A 19,013-nucleotide genomic window follows, 5' to 3' on the forward strand; every position below is an offset into this window, starting at 1 on the left:
GAAAATTTCCCAATACCATAACAATGGAGCTTGATGATTTATCACACACAAAAAGTCAGCTTGACCTTCGTAAAAGTCTGATATTGCTACAATCTCCCATAGACTATACTAGCACTATAGTTTTACAGGACAATGCCTGTATAAATATTAACCCCGTCACAAAATCACTCCCAGATTTGCTGATGTGCATTCAAGTACATACGAATATACAAAGCAAATAAAAGTGGTATAGCTAATTGTGACAAGTGAAAAGAATTGCTCAAAAAACACCTGTGTGGTATCCCCTATGCCAACACAGAAATATACATACAATAAAAACACAATGGATGGAGCAATTATAATCCTCTCTTCTCAGTTCAATAATTCTGCGGAGACAGAGAGGTACAAAAAATAGTGCAGATAGCTTTAAAAATAAATATGAAGTGACATGTGCAAGGTAACACTCACAAAGTTAGAGCCAATTGTGAACCTGGCTCTGGTATTAATGGCCTCAGGATCTTTCAAGTGTGATCCAAATCCCTCTGTGGATGGTCTGGATGTCCAGAAATACATTTGCTCCGACTCATAGACTGCAATGGATCCAGATTGTTTAAAAGTAAAACTTATATTTATTGATACATAAAATGAAAATAAAAGTCTATAAAGTAAAATAAATAAATAGCCAAAACGCATTTCGCCTCTGTGGCTTCCTCAGTTGGCTGTGTGCTGGTTATTACGTCCATATTCATCTTTAAATACTGTGTTTCGCGGTCTTTTTGCGGTGGAACGCACCTTGCGTTCCATTCCTTCGTAGGCAATTACTTCCGGGTTCCGGTCACGTGGGGCGTCGGCGCTCACTTCCTGTTTTCATTGTCAGGGGTCTCTCCTCCTCCTACCTGTCGGCAAGCGGCGTCTCCTCTCCGCCGCTCGCCGCTCGCATCCTCCATGCCTCCCAGCGGCAGCATGTATAACGCTGCACGCAGGAAGGTCGTTAATTTATGCAAACGCCGGGGTCACGTGAGTGACCCGGCGTTAAAGCAACAGTACCACAATCACAGTGGGAGTCGTAGATATCTCCCACGTGCGATTGTTAATTCTGATTGGAAGTTATCCAATCAGAATTAAACCTAGGGTATTTATACTTACCTTTCCTGTCTCTCAGTGCCCTGTTGTGGTCTTGTGATACCTGTAGTGCAGTTTTCTCGTGTTGCTCTCTGGTTACCGATTGTTTTGCTCGTTATTCCGATTATCCTGTCTTCTCCTCTCCTTTGACCTTGGCTTGTTTCTCGTTCTCCCGTTTTCTGGCTCCCTTTACTTGGCTTGTCTCCTGACCATTCTTAGTGTGCTTAGCCCGGCCACTCTAAGGACCGGTATAGCACCCTTCCTCTCTGTGACCTGTTAGCGTGTTTGGTTCCCAGAAACGTAACATTCATTCTATGATCGTAGGTGGAACGCAGATTGCGTTCCACTGAAGAAGCAGCAACCCTGTGATGTTCTTTAACGATGTTTATGTGGGTTAACCCACAAATGTCCATGTTGTATCAATAGAAATAATTAACTGTTAAATATTTTTATGCATCAAGAGAAATAATCAATTCCTTATATCATTGATACATATATAAGATTACAAAATCACAAAATGTTTATTAACAGGGAATTTCTTAAAGTGCCAATGCAAATTTCATTCTATTGACTTTCTTAAAGTGGCAGTGTACATTTTGTGTAGACTAAAATAATATGACACTCTCTTATTTAAAAAGTTAAAACAAAAGTGAATGTGACAGGCAGAGATATATAATATAATATGTAATCATCTTATTACAAAATGAATACACATATGTCCCTATAAAAATCTATAAAAGACTCTAAAAAATGGCATAACTCGAAATCCTGATTAAGACCATGTGGAATTAGTGTCCTAAAATTATAAATGCACTTCATCTCTTCTTCTCCTATCTTTTTATTAAAATCTCCTCCTCTCCAATCTTTTTGTACCAACTTAATAGCACAAAAAACCATATTTTTTGGATCGCTGTTATGGTGTGTTTTAAAGTGATTTAAATTCCCAACAAAGGAATGGAACGCAGGGTGCGTTCCACCGCAAAAAGACTGCGAAACACAGTATTTAAAGATGAATATGGACGTAATAACCAGCACACAGCCAACTGAGGAAGCCACAGAGGTGAAATGCGTTTTGGCTATTTATTTATTTTACTTTATAGACTTTTATTTTCATTTTATGTATCAATAAATATAAGTTTTTCTTTTAAACAATCTGGATCCATTGCAGTCTATGATTCGGAGCAAACGTATTTCTGGACATCCAGACCATCCACAGAGGGATTTGGATCACACTTGAAAGATCCTGAGGCCATTGATACCAGAGCCAGGTTCACAATTGGCTCTAACTTTGTGAGTGTTACCTTGCACATGTCTCTTCATATTTATTTTTAAAGCTATCTGCACTATTTTTTTTGTAACTCTCTGTCTCCACAGAATTATTGAACTGAGAAGAGAGGATTATAATTGCTCCATCCATTGTGTAAGTACATACGAATGCCTCGTCAGACTGGGCCTTCACTAGCTTGGCGAACAATGTATCCACAGTAACATAGCAGACCCTGTAGAACAGGCTTCCACAAAATCCGGCCCTCCAGATGTTGCTGAACTACAACTCCCATGATTCTCAGCCTATCTATTTAATTCATAGAATCATGGGAGTTGTAGTTCAGCAACATCTGGAGGGCCGGAGATTGGGGAAGCCTCCTGTAGAATGAATGACCTTTTAACGTAGCAAATTGTGTATGGTAGACAGTGCCTCCACTCGTTGTGTGTTGTAGATGGTAATGTAATTAGAAAAGTACCACCGTGGTTTAAAGAAGAAACCTACACTGCAAGCAGACTGTGGTAGAAATACTAACATTGTAACTCAAGCAAATATGTCTAAAACTCAAGTCACATATGCATTTGGTTTCTGGTTTGCAATCAAGAACATTGAGTTTAAATCATTCCTTTACTTGACTTTGCCCATATTAGGTTTAAGGATCTAATTGCTGAGCAGCAAGGCTAAGGAATTATCTCAACACAGGCAGAGAATGTCGAAGAAATACAAAAGGTGGGTATAAGGAAAATGTACTGTTAACCCCTAAATGAGAACCACCGGGAGGCAGGAACAAACTAAAATATGATATTCAGACGTTACCAGCCGGTAATTGTTCTATTTTGATCACATTCCGAGACATAGCAACAGAATGTTCAGGTCAGTTATCCAAGTACAGACGTCAGACTGTGGCTTTTTTTGTACTACAATTACCAAACATCTGTGCCAGTGTATGGCTCACAGAGAATTATGGGAGTTGTAGTTCAGCAACAAATGGGGTAGCACATGCCTTCAGGAGACCTTACCTATATTATATAAGTCTCCTCTACTCAGAGACTATAATGTTTATCTGTGGAAACTTCTTACTTGGGTGACCAGTGACCCTTCAAACTACAAGGATTCTGTGGATTCTGGAACTGAATCACTAAAAACAGTGACATTTTTTTTTGTAAAATCCATTAAAAGTTCAAGTTAGAAGTTCTTTATGTCTATTTTGAACACAATTTTAACTTACTGTTTAATAAAACTCACTGGCTGGGTAAGCAGACAATTCTAACGGGACACTCTATGCAACATGGCGGTGGTTATGGTGTCCAGACTGCCCTGGCACTGTTTCCTTATTTAATATCAAATCATTTGCATATGGTCTGATAAAAAGTGGTGCTCTTCTAGTACCCAAATGGACCTTCTCCTCCTGCACATTGACAATGTGGAATTAACAATTACTATCAATAACACATTTTGTCCAACCGGTATTACTCTAAATGGCTATCTAGCAGGTACAGCTGATGGGCTCCGTTTTCATCAAATCCTTACAGTTTGAAACAGAATTCACCACCAAGAAGAGGTTGGGGATCACCAAAACAGACATAATTTCAGATCTACATATGAAACCAAGAGGGCTGAACTCACCTAAACATTATAAGGGTACTGCAGCAAATTTATACAACACACTCACTGTACACCAACTGCAATGCTCGCAAAATTTAATTTTTAGTTTTAACACCTGACTTAGGCAAAATGAATGGGGATACAGTATGTGATCCTACATTGCTTAAGCCTGTCACAGCGCCAATGGACCCCTTTATTTCGGTGTTATTTACTAAAGTGCGAATTGTCAGAAATTCAAAGAAAATCCTAATAGAATTTAAAATTGAAGGCAAAAAAAGCTGAAGTGGAAACATTCTCTAAGTCACCTATGCTTCCACTTTGACTATTATGTCTAAAATGTTGAAATCACTTTTGAATGGAAAATTATTTCAGGAAGTATTACTTTACTGAGAGAGTAGTGGATGCATGGAATAGCCTTCCAGCTGAAGTGGTAGAGGTTAACACAGTGAGGGAGTTTAAGCATGCGTGGGATAGGCATAAGGCTATCCTAACTATAAGATAAGGCTAGGGACTAATGAAAGTATTTAGAAAATTGGGCAGACTAGATTGGCCAAATGGTTCTTATCTGCCGTCACATTTTATGTTTCTATGAATTCCCAACAATTCTCTGTTTGGTAAATAACCCTGTGAGTTTTCATGTAGATCTCCAGAATTTGTGGTTAAACAACTTTAGCCTCTAGCCCAGTCACAAAACCTTGTTACATTATGTTCCGTACCGGACTGAGCCTCTAGCTTTAGGTTCATCAGATCCTTCATTCCACACTCTGGGCCAATTTTTCCAGTATAGCTGGCTACTCGAGCACAAAATGTCAGCCGGCAATCCTTATCAACATCTGTGTGATTGTTGATCAGCGCTCTCACATCAAAGTCTTTGCCCTTGTCCATGCCCTCAGACACTTTGATCTTAATTGTTACGTCAAAGTCGTTTGGCACGGCATCTTCTCTTTGCGAGCCATGGAGTTTGTTTGCTTTCTCAAAAACTCGCCTTTCATCTTCAGAGCCTGTGACAAGAAATGCAGAGACTGATGAACACGCCAGATGATGGGGCCACCTTTTAAAGAGTTTCTTCTAGCATCATAACCATTACAACCAATTACTACCCTAAGGAAAAGGATTTAGGGGTGATTATTTCTGATGACTTAAAGGTAGGCAGACAATGTAATAGAGCAGCAGGAAATGCTAGCAGAATGCTTGGTTGTATAGGGAGAGGTATTAGAAAGTAGAAAGAGGGAAGTGCTCATGCCATTGTACAGAACACTGGTGAGACCTCACTTGGAGTATTGTACGCAGTACTAGAGACCTTATTTCCAGAAGGATATTGATACCTTAGAGATAGTTCAGAGAAGGGCTACTAAACTGGTTCATGGATTGCAGGATAAAACTTACCAGGAAAGGTTAAAGGATCTTAACATGTATAGCTTGGAGGAAAGACGAGACAGGGGGGATATGATAGAAACATTTAAATACATAAAGGGATTCAACACAGTAAAGGAGGAGACTATATTTAAAAGAAGAAAAACTACCACAACAAGAGGACATAGCCTTAAATTAGAGGGGCAAAGGTTTAATAATAATATCAGGAAGTATTACTTTACTGAGAGGGTAGTGGATGCATGGAATAGCCTTACAGCTGAAGTGGTAGAGGTTAACACAGTCCCGGAGTTTAAGTATGCTTGGGATTGGCATAAAGCTATCCTAACTATAAGATAAGGCTAGGGACTAATGAAAGTATTTAGAAAATTGGGCAGACTAGATGGGCCGAATGGTTCTTATCTGCCGTCACATTCTATTTTTCTATGTAACCTGGTTCACTAGAAATGGGACCCTCTTTGCTGGTTCTTCGCTAGACTCCAAGGCTACTCGAAGATTGACCCAGGACACTTGGAGATTGGAGATGGTGGCCTATCTACCACTTTACAATGGATTTAATATAATTTTGTGAGAATGGCTATGATAAGATAAATTTGCACTAGTGTGGAAAAACATTCAAGCTAATTTAATTCAAGCAAGCCAAGCTAATATATGTCTAGGAAAATAGTCTATGACTACCCTCATTGTTGTAAATCCAGTCGGCGTTAATGGTTCTTGTGACAATCATTAGTGATTGTGTATACATTGGAAAACAGAACAGCAACCACTATTATCTGTTTTAAAACACAGTGCACCAAAATTTGATGACCTACCTTCTGGGTATTTGTAATTGTGTGTGATGTCTTCTCGATTATCCCGTCCCACTGCCTTTGTGCTAATAGACTGGCCCACTGTGTCAGTGTATCGTGTCTGTTTAACACTGCCATCTTTCTGCTCCACAAAATAAATGACATCTGCATTGACTTCTGCAAATATAAACTGGACATCATACTTCACATTCAGATCTCCCTCCTTAATGGCGATCACAGGAGCTGGACCACAGCAGTATACACCTGCAGGAGAAATGCAACCAGTCAACCAGAGTAGGTAGCAACCAGTCTACAAGAGTAGGTTGCAGGACTAGGAGAATGGGTCAACACTCTACAGCACATGGACAGTCAGCCTAACCACCCAATACGACAGGATCTACTACAGAAGTATAAAAAATCTAGTCAAAACTGTAAGATACAAGACAAAAAAAATGTCATCAAGAGAACAAAAACAAAAAGCATATATCATCAACTGACTACAGTTAGTAGTAGTAAATTAATTAGTGAAACACATTTTTCTCATTCATAAATTTCATTAACAACAAACTATAAGGAAATTACAAGGGCAATGTCAACACAATAAACAAAAAGCCCTCATTGGTAGAAGAATATGACATGTTGCTGGGAGATACATCTTCAGTAAGAGACATACAAAAAAATAAGACGGAGAAATGTGCAATAACGCCATTAATTTTTAAGATTTTGGAAATCAGTCCAGCTGTTATTCTAGGGTATTTAGAAGTAAGAATTTGTAATTTATTGGATATCCAGTGAAGATCTGCATGAGTTAAAGGAACCCTAAAGTGTCAGAAACACACATGTCTTCATGGCCCCATAGTGTTAAAACCACCATCAAGCCACCCTGCCCCCTTTACTCCCTAAATATAGTAAAACCTTACTTGTGTTCAAGTCTGCAGCTGCTGGCTCTCCCCCTGATTTGCCTGCTTGACTGACATCATCAGAAGTGCTGTTCTGAACTAATCACAATGCTTCCCCATAGGATTGGCTGAGACTTTCAAGGCGGCAGAGCCAGCACAAGTCAAACACAGCCCTGGCCAATCAGCACCTCTTTATAGAGATGAATTGAATCAATGTATCTCTATGAGGAAAGATCAGTGTCTCCATGCAGGGGGTGGAGACACTGAATCGCAGTACTGCACACTAGGCAGCACTGCCCCAGGAAGCTCCTCTAGCAGTCATATGAGTAGTGGCAAGTGGAGTTTCTCTAAAAAGGGTTTACGGCAAAAAAAAAAGCCTGAAGGGAATTATTCTACTCACTAGAACAAATACATTAAGCTGTAGTTGTTCTGGTGACTATAGTGTCCCTTTGAGGTTAGATGTGCTTTTCACGTCATGCCTACCATCACTCTTCTCCTGTGGAGTTGGATCAACAACCTGCCATCCATCGTAACCCCCTTCCAGATCTGGACGTGCCATCCAAGATTCTACCCAGCAGTGGAAATTCCTTCAATGCAACAGGGGTGGGGGGAGAAAAACAAATAAAAAAACACAAACTCTTATTGCATGTAGACTTGAGGAGATGTCCATACCCATCTCATGGATTTATAACAAAAATGTAATTAGATGAATGGGTTAATTTCACTAATCACAGAGAACTACAGGACATAATACACTACAAAATAAAACAAAGCTTATATACGATATCTACAGTGATTTACTATATTCACAGATAACTTTATTGAAACAGTACTAAGGAAGAACTAAGAACTTGCAGTTACATGTAGGGATATAGTTTAATAATAACATGGTTGTGCTGAAAGCTATTTTGAACCCCTGGAACCCCGAAGAGATGGTGAGGTTACTTTGTTTTGGGAGTGTCAGTGACAGGAGAAGGGTACTGCCAGTTCCATACTAATTGACTAGTCAAACAAACAAACAAAACCAAGTGGTGGAGAGACGTAAAAGGAACATTCTCAAACTCCAGAGGATTGAGAACCAATTATTTTTAATCAAACACAGCTATGAACAACAGATTGTTTGACATTTATAGCTTATTCTATTCTAGAATCCATGGGGGAAAAAAGCACAAATAGTTATGCCCATATTCAATCACGCCAGCTAGGCTGAAGACCCCTAGTTTATGTCTCTGAAGGTTAATTTTTTCATGAATTGATCTGCAATGACTGCAATGGTGTTTCTGGTCAAGCCGTAGCTTAGTTAGGGTTTAGGGTAACAGGTGTCAGTTGTATTATTTTTATTCTGCTACTACTGCAGCCTTTACCAAGGTTAGGGTGTATACAGAAATAGCCCTTAGGAGTCCCAGATTGTTGGGTATCTTCAAAGCATCTGGTCCACGGGTAAACAATGGTTTTGAGATCTCTACCTTGGTGTTAAGGTGCAGAAAGTAAATTCTCTGCTCCCAGAATACAAAATATATTCTTTGTGGAATAGTGCTGTGATAAGTAGACTCCACTAGTCAGAACAGCCTGTTTATGTAAAATAATCTGTTTTAAAATGAATATAGCTTCTGGATAACTGAAGCACCTTTAGTCAATCCAGCCATTATCTGCATCATACTTACCCTGTTGCAACATTTGTCATTGCTGAACTGGCCTTTTTTATAATCTAGTCTTAGATGTGCAGTATATTAAAGAGATATTAACTCCCAAATCCTTTGTTCCGTGTTATTAGTTCAGTGGTATGCAGGTCATAATAGATGGAGGAGACCCCTAATTGTCTTCTCACCAAATCATGTCCTTTTGTTTCTTCTGCTTATTCCCTTCCTGATCCAAGTACTGCTCGATCAACAGGTTGCTGTTTGTATCATGGGCAGAATGGTAGTTTGTGATAACACGGGCAGGGATTCCAAGACACCGTAGGACTGTGTCAAAAACAAGAAAAACAAAAATTGTGAGAATATTAAGTGAGATTTTGGAACATTGGAGACAAGATGACTAGGGCATACTGAGAAGGAAAATTAGGTAATAACAAAAATAACATTTTTAAATAAACAAGTGATATTGATGTTAACCCAACTAAATGGTGCTTGATTTGACCCTTCTAATCTTTGGTTTGTTCTAGAGCAGGGGTAGGCAACCTTCAGCACTGCATGAGCATTATGGCTATAAGAACATTATCGGAGATGAAGTGCTCAAGGTTGCCTACCCCTGTTCTAGAGGTACTGCCATTGGAAATATTTTTGTGTCAAAAAGTCTATATACATAAAAAAAAAAAATAATTTAGGAGAAGTTCTTTAGTCTCCGATAAAGTACTTTACAGTATGAAACACAGACATTCATTCCTCCCTCTCTGCTCCTCCTTTAGGCTGCAGCTTTTTCCACGATGACACATGGATTCTTTATATTCTATTTCTCTCGTTTACCAGAAATGTCAAAGCTTCCTGCCTTACTTGGACACACTCTTCTCACAAAGTATTTAAGCCAGCTAAACTGCTTTAGGAATCTGGAGTGTCCCTTTAAATCTGTATTATACATTTAAAATAAAGAAAATAAAACTGAGCATTGTGTGAAGAAAGGTTAACATAAGCTACAGATTATTTTCAATGTTTTTTTTTATTATTTTCAGAGTGAAACTTCCCCTTTAAGTAAGATTTAGGTATCTACTAATGGTCCTGGAAGTGTTCCATCATAAGAGACTGTTACAGAGTTTTACCTCCCTTCATTAAATTGTTGATTTAATAGAATCCAAACCCATTACTCTATGAGTGAGAAAGATGTAAAAATACATTTTGTTATAAAGTTGGCCGCCAAGAATTCTTTCCAATTGTTTATATCCCACCATTGTTCCCATCCTCTCACCTGAACATGCCACAGCAGCAAAAACCCAGCACTGTCCATATTTCACAGGTTGGCATCCAAACTTCCTCCACCTCCGCAAAATGTCCACACTTCCAATCCAGAACATGGGACTAATTCCGTCGTCGTACAGGTTGTCCCATCGTCCATACAGCACACCTCTGTCTTCATCATTACAATTAACCTGCAGGAAAAAAAAGAGATAGATCTCACATGTACATGTACTACCAGCCCTTCTCTGTACATGACAGTAACTCCAAAACTGCATTCCTTATCTTCTCACATTGGGTCATTGTAGAAGATCTCAATTAATTATTGTTTCTACATTAAGGTTAATACTTACCATGGCACTCACAACCCGACTGATGTAGACTGGGTCATTACGCCGAGAGCAGTCCCGGTTAGAATCCTTCACAAATTTGGGGCTGGTGTCCAGGATCTGAAGGCAGGCTTCTAAGATGCCATCTTCAAACTAACAAGACATGAAAAATAAGGACCATGACCTCAGAAAATCCAGATTTACTCAAATTAATATATAAACGTTCAAATTTTAAGTCCTGTTCTACCAGTCACACCTAAATATTACTGAAAATCATTGGCTACTATGTCTCGGAAGAGAAAGTGCAGCACTTGCAGCCGCCCTGCCCCCTAATGACTTGTGCAGCTAAGGTGACCGTCTAGAGCTCGGGCTCAGACAGTTGACTGTAGTTCCAGCTCTGAGTAGGCCCACTTCCAGGTGGCAGGGATATTAAAAGATCTCCCTGCATGGCCCTGCACTCCTTCACTTCATTGGGGGAGCTTGGTCTGTACCAATATTATGTACAGACCACTTTAAGAGTGCCCTCACCCTGGCACTTCTGGATAACTCAGAGTGCCACAGTCAACTCTCTGGGTCATTACCTGAGTGGTGGAACCGCGAGGGCACTCTTAAAGTGGTCTGTACCTAAAATGAGTAGAGACAATGGATCTCCCCCACTGGACCACTAGGTAAGTAAGGTAAGTAGGAGGAAGAGGGGACATACAAACAAACAACACTCAGCCACGCTCAGACTCCCAGCACCCCCATACCCAACACCCAGCCCCACTCACTCATCTGCACACACAAACAAAATGTAGTCACCACACAGACACACTTAGCATCTCCCCATACAGCTCTCACCGTCCTCCACACACACAATACTCAGTCAGCACACACCCTGCACAGAAACATAACCCAGGGCTCAAGGAGGGGGAACCCCATATTAGGGCCTTGGGCAATCTTAATCTGACTCTACCTGTGCGAATCTAACAAATCCTAGCCTGTGGATGTATGCGTATGTAAGTGTTGCAAGTGTTGTCTGTTTGCCAGCAAGTTGACTTGCACAAGGAATAGATTAGATTGTAATCATGTAGTACATGAAACACCCTAGGTAACAATACAACTTTAAAGGAACATTCGAAGCACCTTAACTACCAGATAATAAGTCAAGCTGTTCAAAAACAGTGTGACTACTTGCAATTGGGGGCACCAGGGCTCTCCTACCACCATAGCCACTACAGCAAGTTATAGTTGATTTTTATGGTGCTTGCAGGTTTGTTTGTTTTCAAAATGTGAGTAAGAACATAAGTTGAATTTACGGCATGGTTTTCCTTCATCGACTTAAAATAGCATCTTTCAGTGTTGAAGGAAGGGACCATGTCTATTCATAATGCGCAGCCTTAAAATATTCTTCAGAGCATAAAGCAGTTAATCCACATCGATGATAAGCATTCTGACTCCTGTATTTGCTGAAGACCTTTTATGGTATAAACACAATGTTCCCTTAACATGGAGAAAAGCCAAATGCTCACTGTCATTTCCTCACAGAACGCAGTTACTCTTTGCTGACATTATGTGAAATATAATATACAAGATAAGGAAGTGGAGGGGTAATCTTAAGACATAAACAAAATGAGTGTGCTTATGACAAAAACAAATATACTGTGTTGATGGTATTGCTGCACAGTGCTGATGTCCTCAAATCCCCCAAGAGTTTAGTCGTTAGAGGTCACAATGGGACAACTACCAGTTGTGCAACTTTTAGTGGTTTCAATGCTGGGATAGGAAATAAAATATTTAAGTCAAGAATACTCGCATGTATACAAGTTTCTTGCTCACTCAGTATGGAATACTGTCATGTGGTGATAAAGTCTATGAAATAATATGCAAGACGAAGGCGTGGAAAATTAATGGAATTAACAGATACAAGGCTGTATAAGATAATTTGTCCACCTGTCCAAAGTTCCATGGAACGCTGGTGATCGAGGTCTTTGTCCCTTGGAAGATCATACCATACTGGGTCATAATATACTCGGTTCGCTGGTCTTCACGCTCTAGATATACGGTATCCTCTAAAAAAAAACAAGCAACAAAGTAAGACAGGTGTCCATAGTAACTGCTCGTTAGGGTTAAAGCCAATTTAGAGGATTTCAGGGCTTTTAAAAGGGACTAAAATCTATTGACAGTGAAGTGTGGCAAATGTACTATATCTGGTCATCATTGTGGACTACACTTTTTCAATCTAAGCATTACTGCTTCCAATACACAATGGAAGAAAAGAGACAGACACACTTTAATTGTGACTGTAACAATGTATTTGTATTGGGCTCAGAGTGCCTTATATCCTAGTACCCCATTTCCCCTCTCACCAGGGCACCATGGATTGAAGAGCAGGGTGAAAGTTCCGAGATGGAAGCTAGTTCCTTGGTATCCTGTGGAGGCCTCCAGAGAAATATTGTATAATCCAATGCGGGCATCAGGAGGCGAGATGATAGACAGTATCAGCTTGTCCCCTTCATTGGTACTGATAGATGCATTCCACGCTCCCTCCTGGGGGGAATCTGACAATTTAATGTGAGCACGAGTTCCGGATTCCTCTGAGGGACATGGACCTGTTGGAGAAAGAACCTTGAATAACCCCTGAAAAGACTACAAAAACAGACACCTTTAATTTTGCTTATACCTGAATTTATTTTGTAATCTCATATATTAAATCTTGAAACCACTAAATATAATGCTGCATGTTATAATTATCTACTTTGCTTAATTAGAGAAATCTACAGCCTGGGGTAATAAATTCTCAGTAGATTTAAATAAAATATATATGATAAAGGTCAATCTATATTCCATAATCTTCACAGTAGAGCTGGGGAACAGTGTCTGATAGCCAGCCAACTTAAGACCAGAGTGGGCCAGGTTTCTAGGGGTTGATGACCAGTCCATTGCTTCTGACTGCAAGTCTGAACACATGATGAGTAGGGTTTAATGGATCGTTCGGAAAATGTGTGTAGTGTCTAAGGAGCCGTCTGTCGCTTTTCCACTGCTGCGTAGTACCTGACGGACAGCACTTCTCTGATTTTCAATCCACTATATCAAGGTGACTCCTATTTTCCTTAGTTTATTGTAACCCAACACAAAAATCTTCAGGTTTAACAAAGTTTGAGAAAGTGTACAAAGGACACAGACGGTGTAATACTTGAGATCTTTCCAACATCCAGTGATTTAGAAGTATTACTCCCACACTTGGAAGCTAGACCTGGGTGAGGGACCAGGGAAAATACCTATGCACAGGGAAAGACACCCAGTGTCCCTCGGCTTCCGCACATTGTTACAAAAATGATCTGACACAATGGTAGGCAGCGATGGGAATTAACCCTCCTCCTCCTTCTCTATACAGTCACATTCAGATGGCACATAAGCTAAATCAATTAGTAACCTCACTGGGATTAGTGCAGCATGATAGGAATTCCATCTCAATGTTTGGATAAGGAGTTACACTTGTTTATCGTACTGAGCACAAGTTAACCTTTGTATAAAGCAATATAGCTGACTATGCATTTTCCTGTAAATTCTAAATACACTATAGAGGTCATACGGGGAAGAGGGGGTAATCCACTGCAACACCTATTTATAGGGAATATGACTGATATAATTAAATAATATACTATATAGTATTACTAATATAATACATTGATTTTAGTCAATGAGATCTGTTATGGATAGTTCTGGCCTTCAGGTTACTCATTCAGACTATAAAGTGATGCCACTTAATTACGAACATTCTAAATGGTATGTATAGTAGATAATTTATCTATATATACATGAAATTAATAACTGCATGTTAGGTGTGAAATATGGGCTCAATATAAAGGATCTACCTAGGCCTTCTGATGAATGCAGGATCCAGTGAACCAGAAAATCTACTAAATTTCAAGGGGTTTATTAATGGAACAAAGAGAACGAAAAATATAGTTCCACCGGAAAATCTCCCATTTTTTCTATTTTGACCTAACATCTGGAATTCACCCGTCAATGCCATGCAATACCCTTTTTAATATATGAACCCTAAAAAAGTTTCCTATTATCCTCTACTTGTCTTGTAAAAATGACAATATCAGGTTAGCTCCTGGATGTGGTACATTTTAGGAATATGTTATCAGCCTCTGGGTTTTGTGCATATCAGGTGCAGGTCACAGTATCCATACATTAGTAAGTTGGAGGTTGGCATACCTGTTTGAATGTTGAGTGACAGCTGATCCACACCTTCTTCATACCCTCGGGGAGAAAAGTGAAGGGTGACGTTGAAGGGCTGCCCTCTCCGGACTATCAGCTGGGTACAGCCGACGTCTGCAGTGTGGTGATCGCGGTTATTTGATGCGCAATCCAAGTCACAGCTCTCCAGAACCAGATCTGCAGGAGAACCAGAGGACATTAAGGATATGTCAAATGGGGGCATGCGATAGGTCACATTGCAGGGCAGTGACACCAACATCCACTATATACAAGAGTATATGAGAGTTTCACCAATATTAACAATAAACAATAAGCAATAATTCACATGCATTCAAACCTACACGAGCAATACTTTTTTGATGATCACAAATCCCATTTTTCAACACATATAATGTTACACTGATTCTAATTTTTGATTAGGCGTTCATATCACTGTGCCAAGGGGCAACATTTAGCCTTGGGCCTCTGAGTATATATATTAAAGCATGTGTAGTGTCTATGCATGATGTATAGCTTAATTGTTTAATTCTGCACATTTTTATCTCTTTAGTAGTGCAATGCAACTGGATTAAATTACTTTAAATGACTTTCTGACAAAAGGCAAATCGGAAAACAATATATTTGTTATTTGTTATGAGGCTACATTTTGACAATATTAAAATATATTAAAGTGAACAAAGTAATATTTTAATGATTGATACTAATTCAGTAATTACCACCAAATGTCTCCAGATTTGCCTTGATAAATTGCGCTCATTCAAAATGTGTCCGTGATATTTACAAAGCACCAACATATACGGCATGCTGTACAATAGGAGGATATGTCATATAGTTATATAAAAGTGATCGCATTCTGTAGATATTTGCTCCAAATAGTGCAGTGTGCAGCGTCCAGATATATTGATTTTACATGTGCATAGAACAATATAGAAAAGATAGATATTCTTGTTTCTGTATAAGCTAAATGTATTCTGGTCTAAAATATGAAATTCACATTGAACTCCTGACAGTGCTCACTTTAGTACATTAAAACGTTTCCTCTAGATACAATTAACATGTACTGGTCATGTTCTGATACAGTAAACATGCGGTGGTCTTATTTTTGGAAATATATGCCAAGTAATTATTTATTAGATTTCTTTTTTTATAATTTATTGAACATTTGTACTAATCATGTCACTAGGAAACTCAACATTGCTCAGCTGTGTCAACAGAAAGTGTAAGATGGGGTTTTTATTAAATCTGCAATATACAACAACTGCAATCCCTGGTTTTGGCACTGAAACAGGTCAATTCTGAGCAAAAGTGAGAGACCTGGCAACGTAATGACCTCCAAGGCATAGCAAAGACCTCTAAAAGGTAAACAAGCTGTAGATCTACTATCTTTAGTGGTCTGATAATACCATGTTCATTATTTGTCTTTGTAACTTAATGGAACACTGAAGTCACCCAGACCACTGCATCTCAATGAAGTGATCTGGGTTGAGTGTCCCTTTCCACTTAACCCTGCAATGTTTTTGAGAAATTGCAATGTTTACATTGCAGGATTAAGTCCCCCTCTTGTGGCCGTCAGTATGAGTAAAACTTGGTCACGTGAGCAAGAAGCCCCCATAGGAAAGCATTGATTCAAAACATTTGAATGCGCATGCGGCACTGTTTTCTAAGCATGCGTGTTATGTCCCCAATGCTATTTTATGATGAGCATTGGATTGGACAATCGCTAGAGAAAGCCATGCCTCCTCTGTGAGGTAGATGAGCTTGAAAATGGTAAGTAAAATGTATATATATTTTTAAACATTTTATTGCACCCGGGGGAGGGGAGGAGAGACACATTACTACAGGGGTGCCCGAAAGGTAGATGCCCAGTAGGGCTGTGCATGGGGAAAAGGCTCGGTTCGGCATTCCGAAATTCGGAACTTCGGTTCGGTTCGGCACTACGGAATTTCGGCACTTCGGAACTTGGGCAACTTCGGCTCTTCTGCACTTTGGAATTTCGGAACTTCCGCAATTCAGCTATTCGGACACTCGGATGTATCCGAATGTCCGAATTGCCGAAATTCGGAACGAAATGAATTGCACATGTCTAATGCCCAGATGTTGTAGAACTACTGCTCCCATGATGCTTTGGCATTCTAAGACATTCCAAAGGCGTGCATAGCATGGGAGTTGTAGTTCTACAACATATGGGGATCTACCTTTTGGGCACCCCTGCCTTACTACAAGTAGGGACAGGGACACTATAACGTTAGAAATATAAAATGTATTCCTAATGCTATAGTGTTCCTTATTCGTGGACACAACTCTCAGCATGTCCACACCACCAATAGCTGTGCAGATATAAAAGTGATAATGAATGCCTACTGGAAAAGCTAGAAGTTCAAGAAGACAGAACCTCTGCAGAGACAAGATACACAAGGCATTACTTTACTGTCAAGTCATACTATTATATTCATATGCTTAACCCCTTAAGGACCCATGACATGTGTGACATGTCATAATTCCCTTTTATTCCAGAAGTTTGGTCCTTAAGGGGTGAAAGGGACACTCTATGCACTGTAACCGCTTCATCTCATTGAAGTGGTTATAGCACTCGGAGACCCCTGGTACTGTCTTTCCATTTCCGTGCTAAACCATTTTTTATGATAAACAAGAGTCCCCAGCAACCCGTCCCTTCTGCGCTTCTCAGGCTAATAGGCAGCTGTGATTGTCTGACTGCTTTCAGCCTATCACAGTCACCCATTGTTGGTTTGATTGGGACAGGGAACAGGGTAACCCCGTAGCTATACCTCTACTAGGGGTCGGGGCTGTGGGTGGCCAGGGACCCTCATCTAATGTTAAACTGCTTGAAAATGGTTTAACACTGAAAGGAGAAACAGGGCCAGGGAACTTCCGGCACTATAACCACTTCAGTTAGATAAAATGGTTACAATGCCTACAGCATTGATGGCTAACCTTGGCACCACAATTGTTTCTGGACTACATTTCGAATGATGCTCAGCTAGCTTTTAAACTCTAAAAGCTAGCTGAGCATCATGGGAAATGTAGTCCAGAAACAATTTATGGTGTCAAGGTAAGCCATCATTGGCCTACAGTGTGCCTTTAAAAGTGTCCCTTTAAAAGAATTGCAAATGCTCTCACAAATCTCTAAAGGCTCCAGCCCAACCTGTTAGAGATGTCAAAAAGACATAGCTTCTCTCAGTCATATTAGTATTCTGGGAATGCTCAGTACTAAAACAGTTTTGGAACACTATCGCAGATCTAGTAGATAAGGCCTCCAGGATTATTATGCCCAGACTGCCTGGATATTATCTGCTCCACCTTTTTCCAGACCTTGAATATATGCAAAATAGGACAATGATATTAAATCTCCTTGTAGCAGCAAAAATTAGCATTGCCCACCACTGGAAAAGTACTCTACCCCCGCCTATGGAAGAAACGTTTCAAAGAGTAGATTCCATATGCTTATACGAAAACATTACCTTGAACATACAGAGTAAAATGCTCTCCCATCAACAACAGTGGAAAGTTTGGGATGAGGTTCGGGATCAATTCCTATATAACCCAACATAGAGCGCCCAAGAGCCCCAGTGTCAGGCTTACCGTACTTTTACCTATAGTCGAGGTGTACTTAAATGACCAGGTTAGAGAATGAACTGGGTAATGTCTTGTGGATTGTCTAAGGTAATGTTTATGCGACTGTATGTAATGCACTTTCCTTGGAAAATGCCAGGCCAAAGACGCCAGATGACTAACTGATAGCTGCAAGGTAGAGCCATTCCAAGTGTAAGCGCACCAGCTAAACTCTATGCTCCTACGTTTCCAAACATAGTCTCGATTGAATTTCTGGAGTGAAATACTCCCCCGTTTTCCCCCCTCTTATGTGATGCTCCTAAACTTTTCCTTCCTTTGCCTTAAAATATAAAGTAAAGGTATATACCCCGTTCCATTTTGAGGAGGTACGGGAGACCAGCGATAATGTGAAGCCAATACAACAGGGTATATTGCATGTCTATCTTGTTGGCTCTGCAGATTTGGTACGTACCAACAGTTGGCGAGATGACATTGCTAATCCACAGTAAATGTATGCTAAAGTATGCTAATTATGCTTCTGTATAAGTGTAGTTGTCGATTGCCTCTGTCTATGTAAAAGCTGTACGATTGCTCTACTACCAGCGATATTTAATATTTGTACCTAATGCTAAATGTAAGGAATACTGTGTCTATTATTTTTTTGGTTATAATTATAATTTTGGGTTATAATTTCTCTTCTGTTATAATCCAATAAATATATATATTGGAAAAAGAATTGCAAATGTCGTCTTTACAATAGCCACAGCATGATCTTTACTGTGGGGTCTTCCTTTTTATGGTTTCCACATTGCACTGCAAAAAAAGTGCTTAAAGGGATCACTTCCCTTAAAGGGCCGCTATAGGCACCCAGACCACTTCAGCTCAATGAAGTGGTATGGGTGCCAGGTCCCTCTAGTTTTAACCCTGCAGCTGCAAACATAGCAGTTGCAGAGAAACTGCTATGTTTACTTTAGGGTTAATCTAGC

At 39.8% G+C, this 19,013-nt stretch overlaps 1 protein-coding gene across 1 annotated transcript in view; it reads right to left on the minus strand.

The window, feature by feature from the left end:
* The window catches only part of TGM2 (transglutaminase 2), a 43,636-nt gene that overhangs the window by 6,619 nt on the left and 18,004 nt on the right, over nt 1-19,013 (minus strand). The window contains exons 2-10 of the mRNA XM_063455996.1: nt 14,455-14,634; nt 12,594-12,836; nt 12,178-12,296; nt 10,270-10,398; nt 9,930-10,110; nt 8,857-8,992; nt 7,512-7,615; nt 6,154-6,393; nt 4,687-4,971 (exon numbers count right to left, since the gene is read on the minus strand). Of these exons, the coding sequence (XP_063312066.1) occupies nt 4,687-4,971; nt 6,154-6,393; nt 7,512-7,615; nt 8,857-8,992; nt 9,930-10,110; nt 10,270-10,398; nt 12,178-12,296; nt 12,594-12,836; nt 14,455-14,634 (1,617 nt within the window). The remainder of the gene's footprint in view (nt 1-4,686; nt 4,972-6,153; nt 6,394-7,511; nt 7,616-8,856; nt 8,993-9,929; nt 10,111-10,269; nt 10,399-12,177; nt 12,297-12,593; nt 12,837-14,454; nt 14,635-19,013) is intronic.

Source organism: Pelobates fuscus, chromosome 5 (assembly GCF_036172605.1).
Source record: "Pelobates fuscus isolate aPelFus1 chromosome 5, aPelFus1.pri, whole genome shotgun sequence".
Classification (NCBI taxonomy): domain Eukaryota; kingdom Metazoa; phylum Chordata; class Amphibia; order Anura; family Pelobatidae; genus Pelobates; species Pelobates fuscus.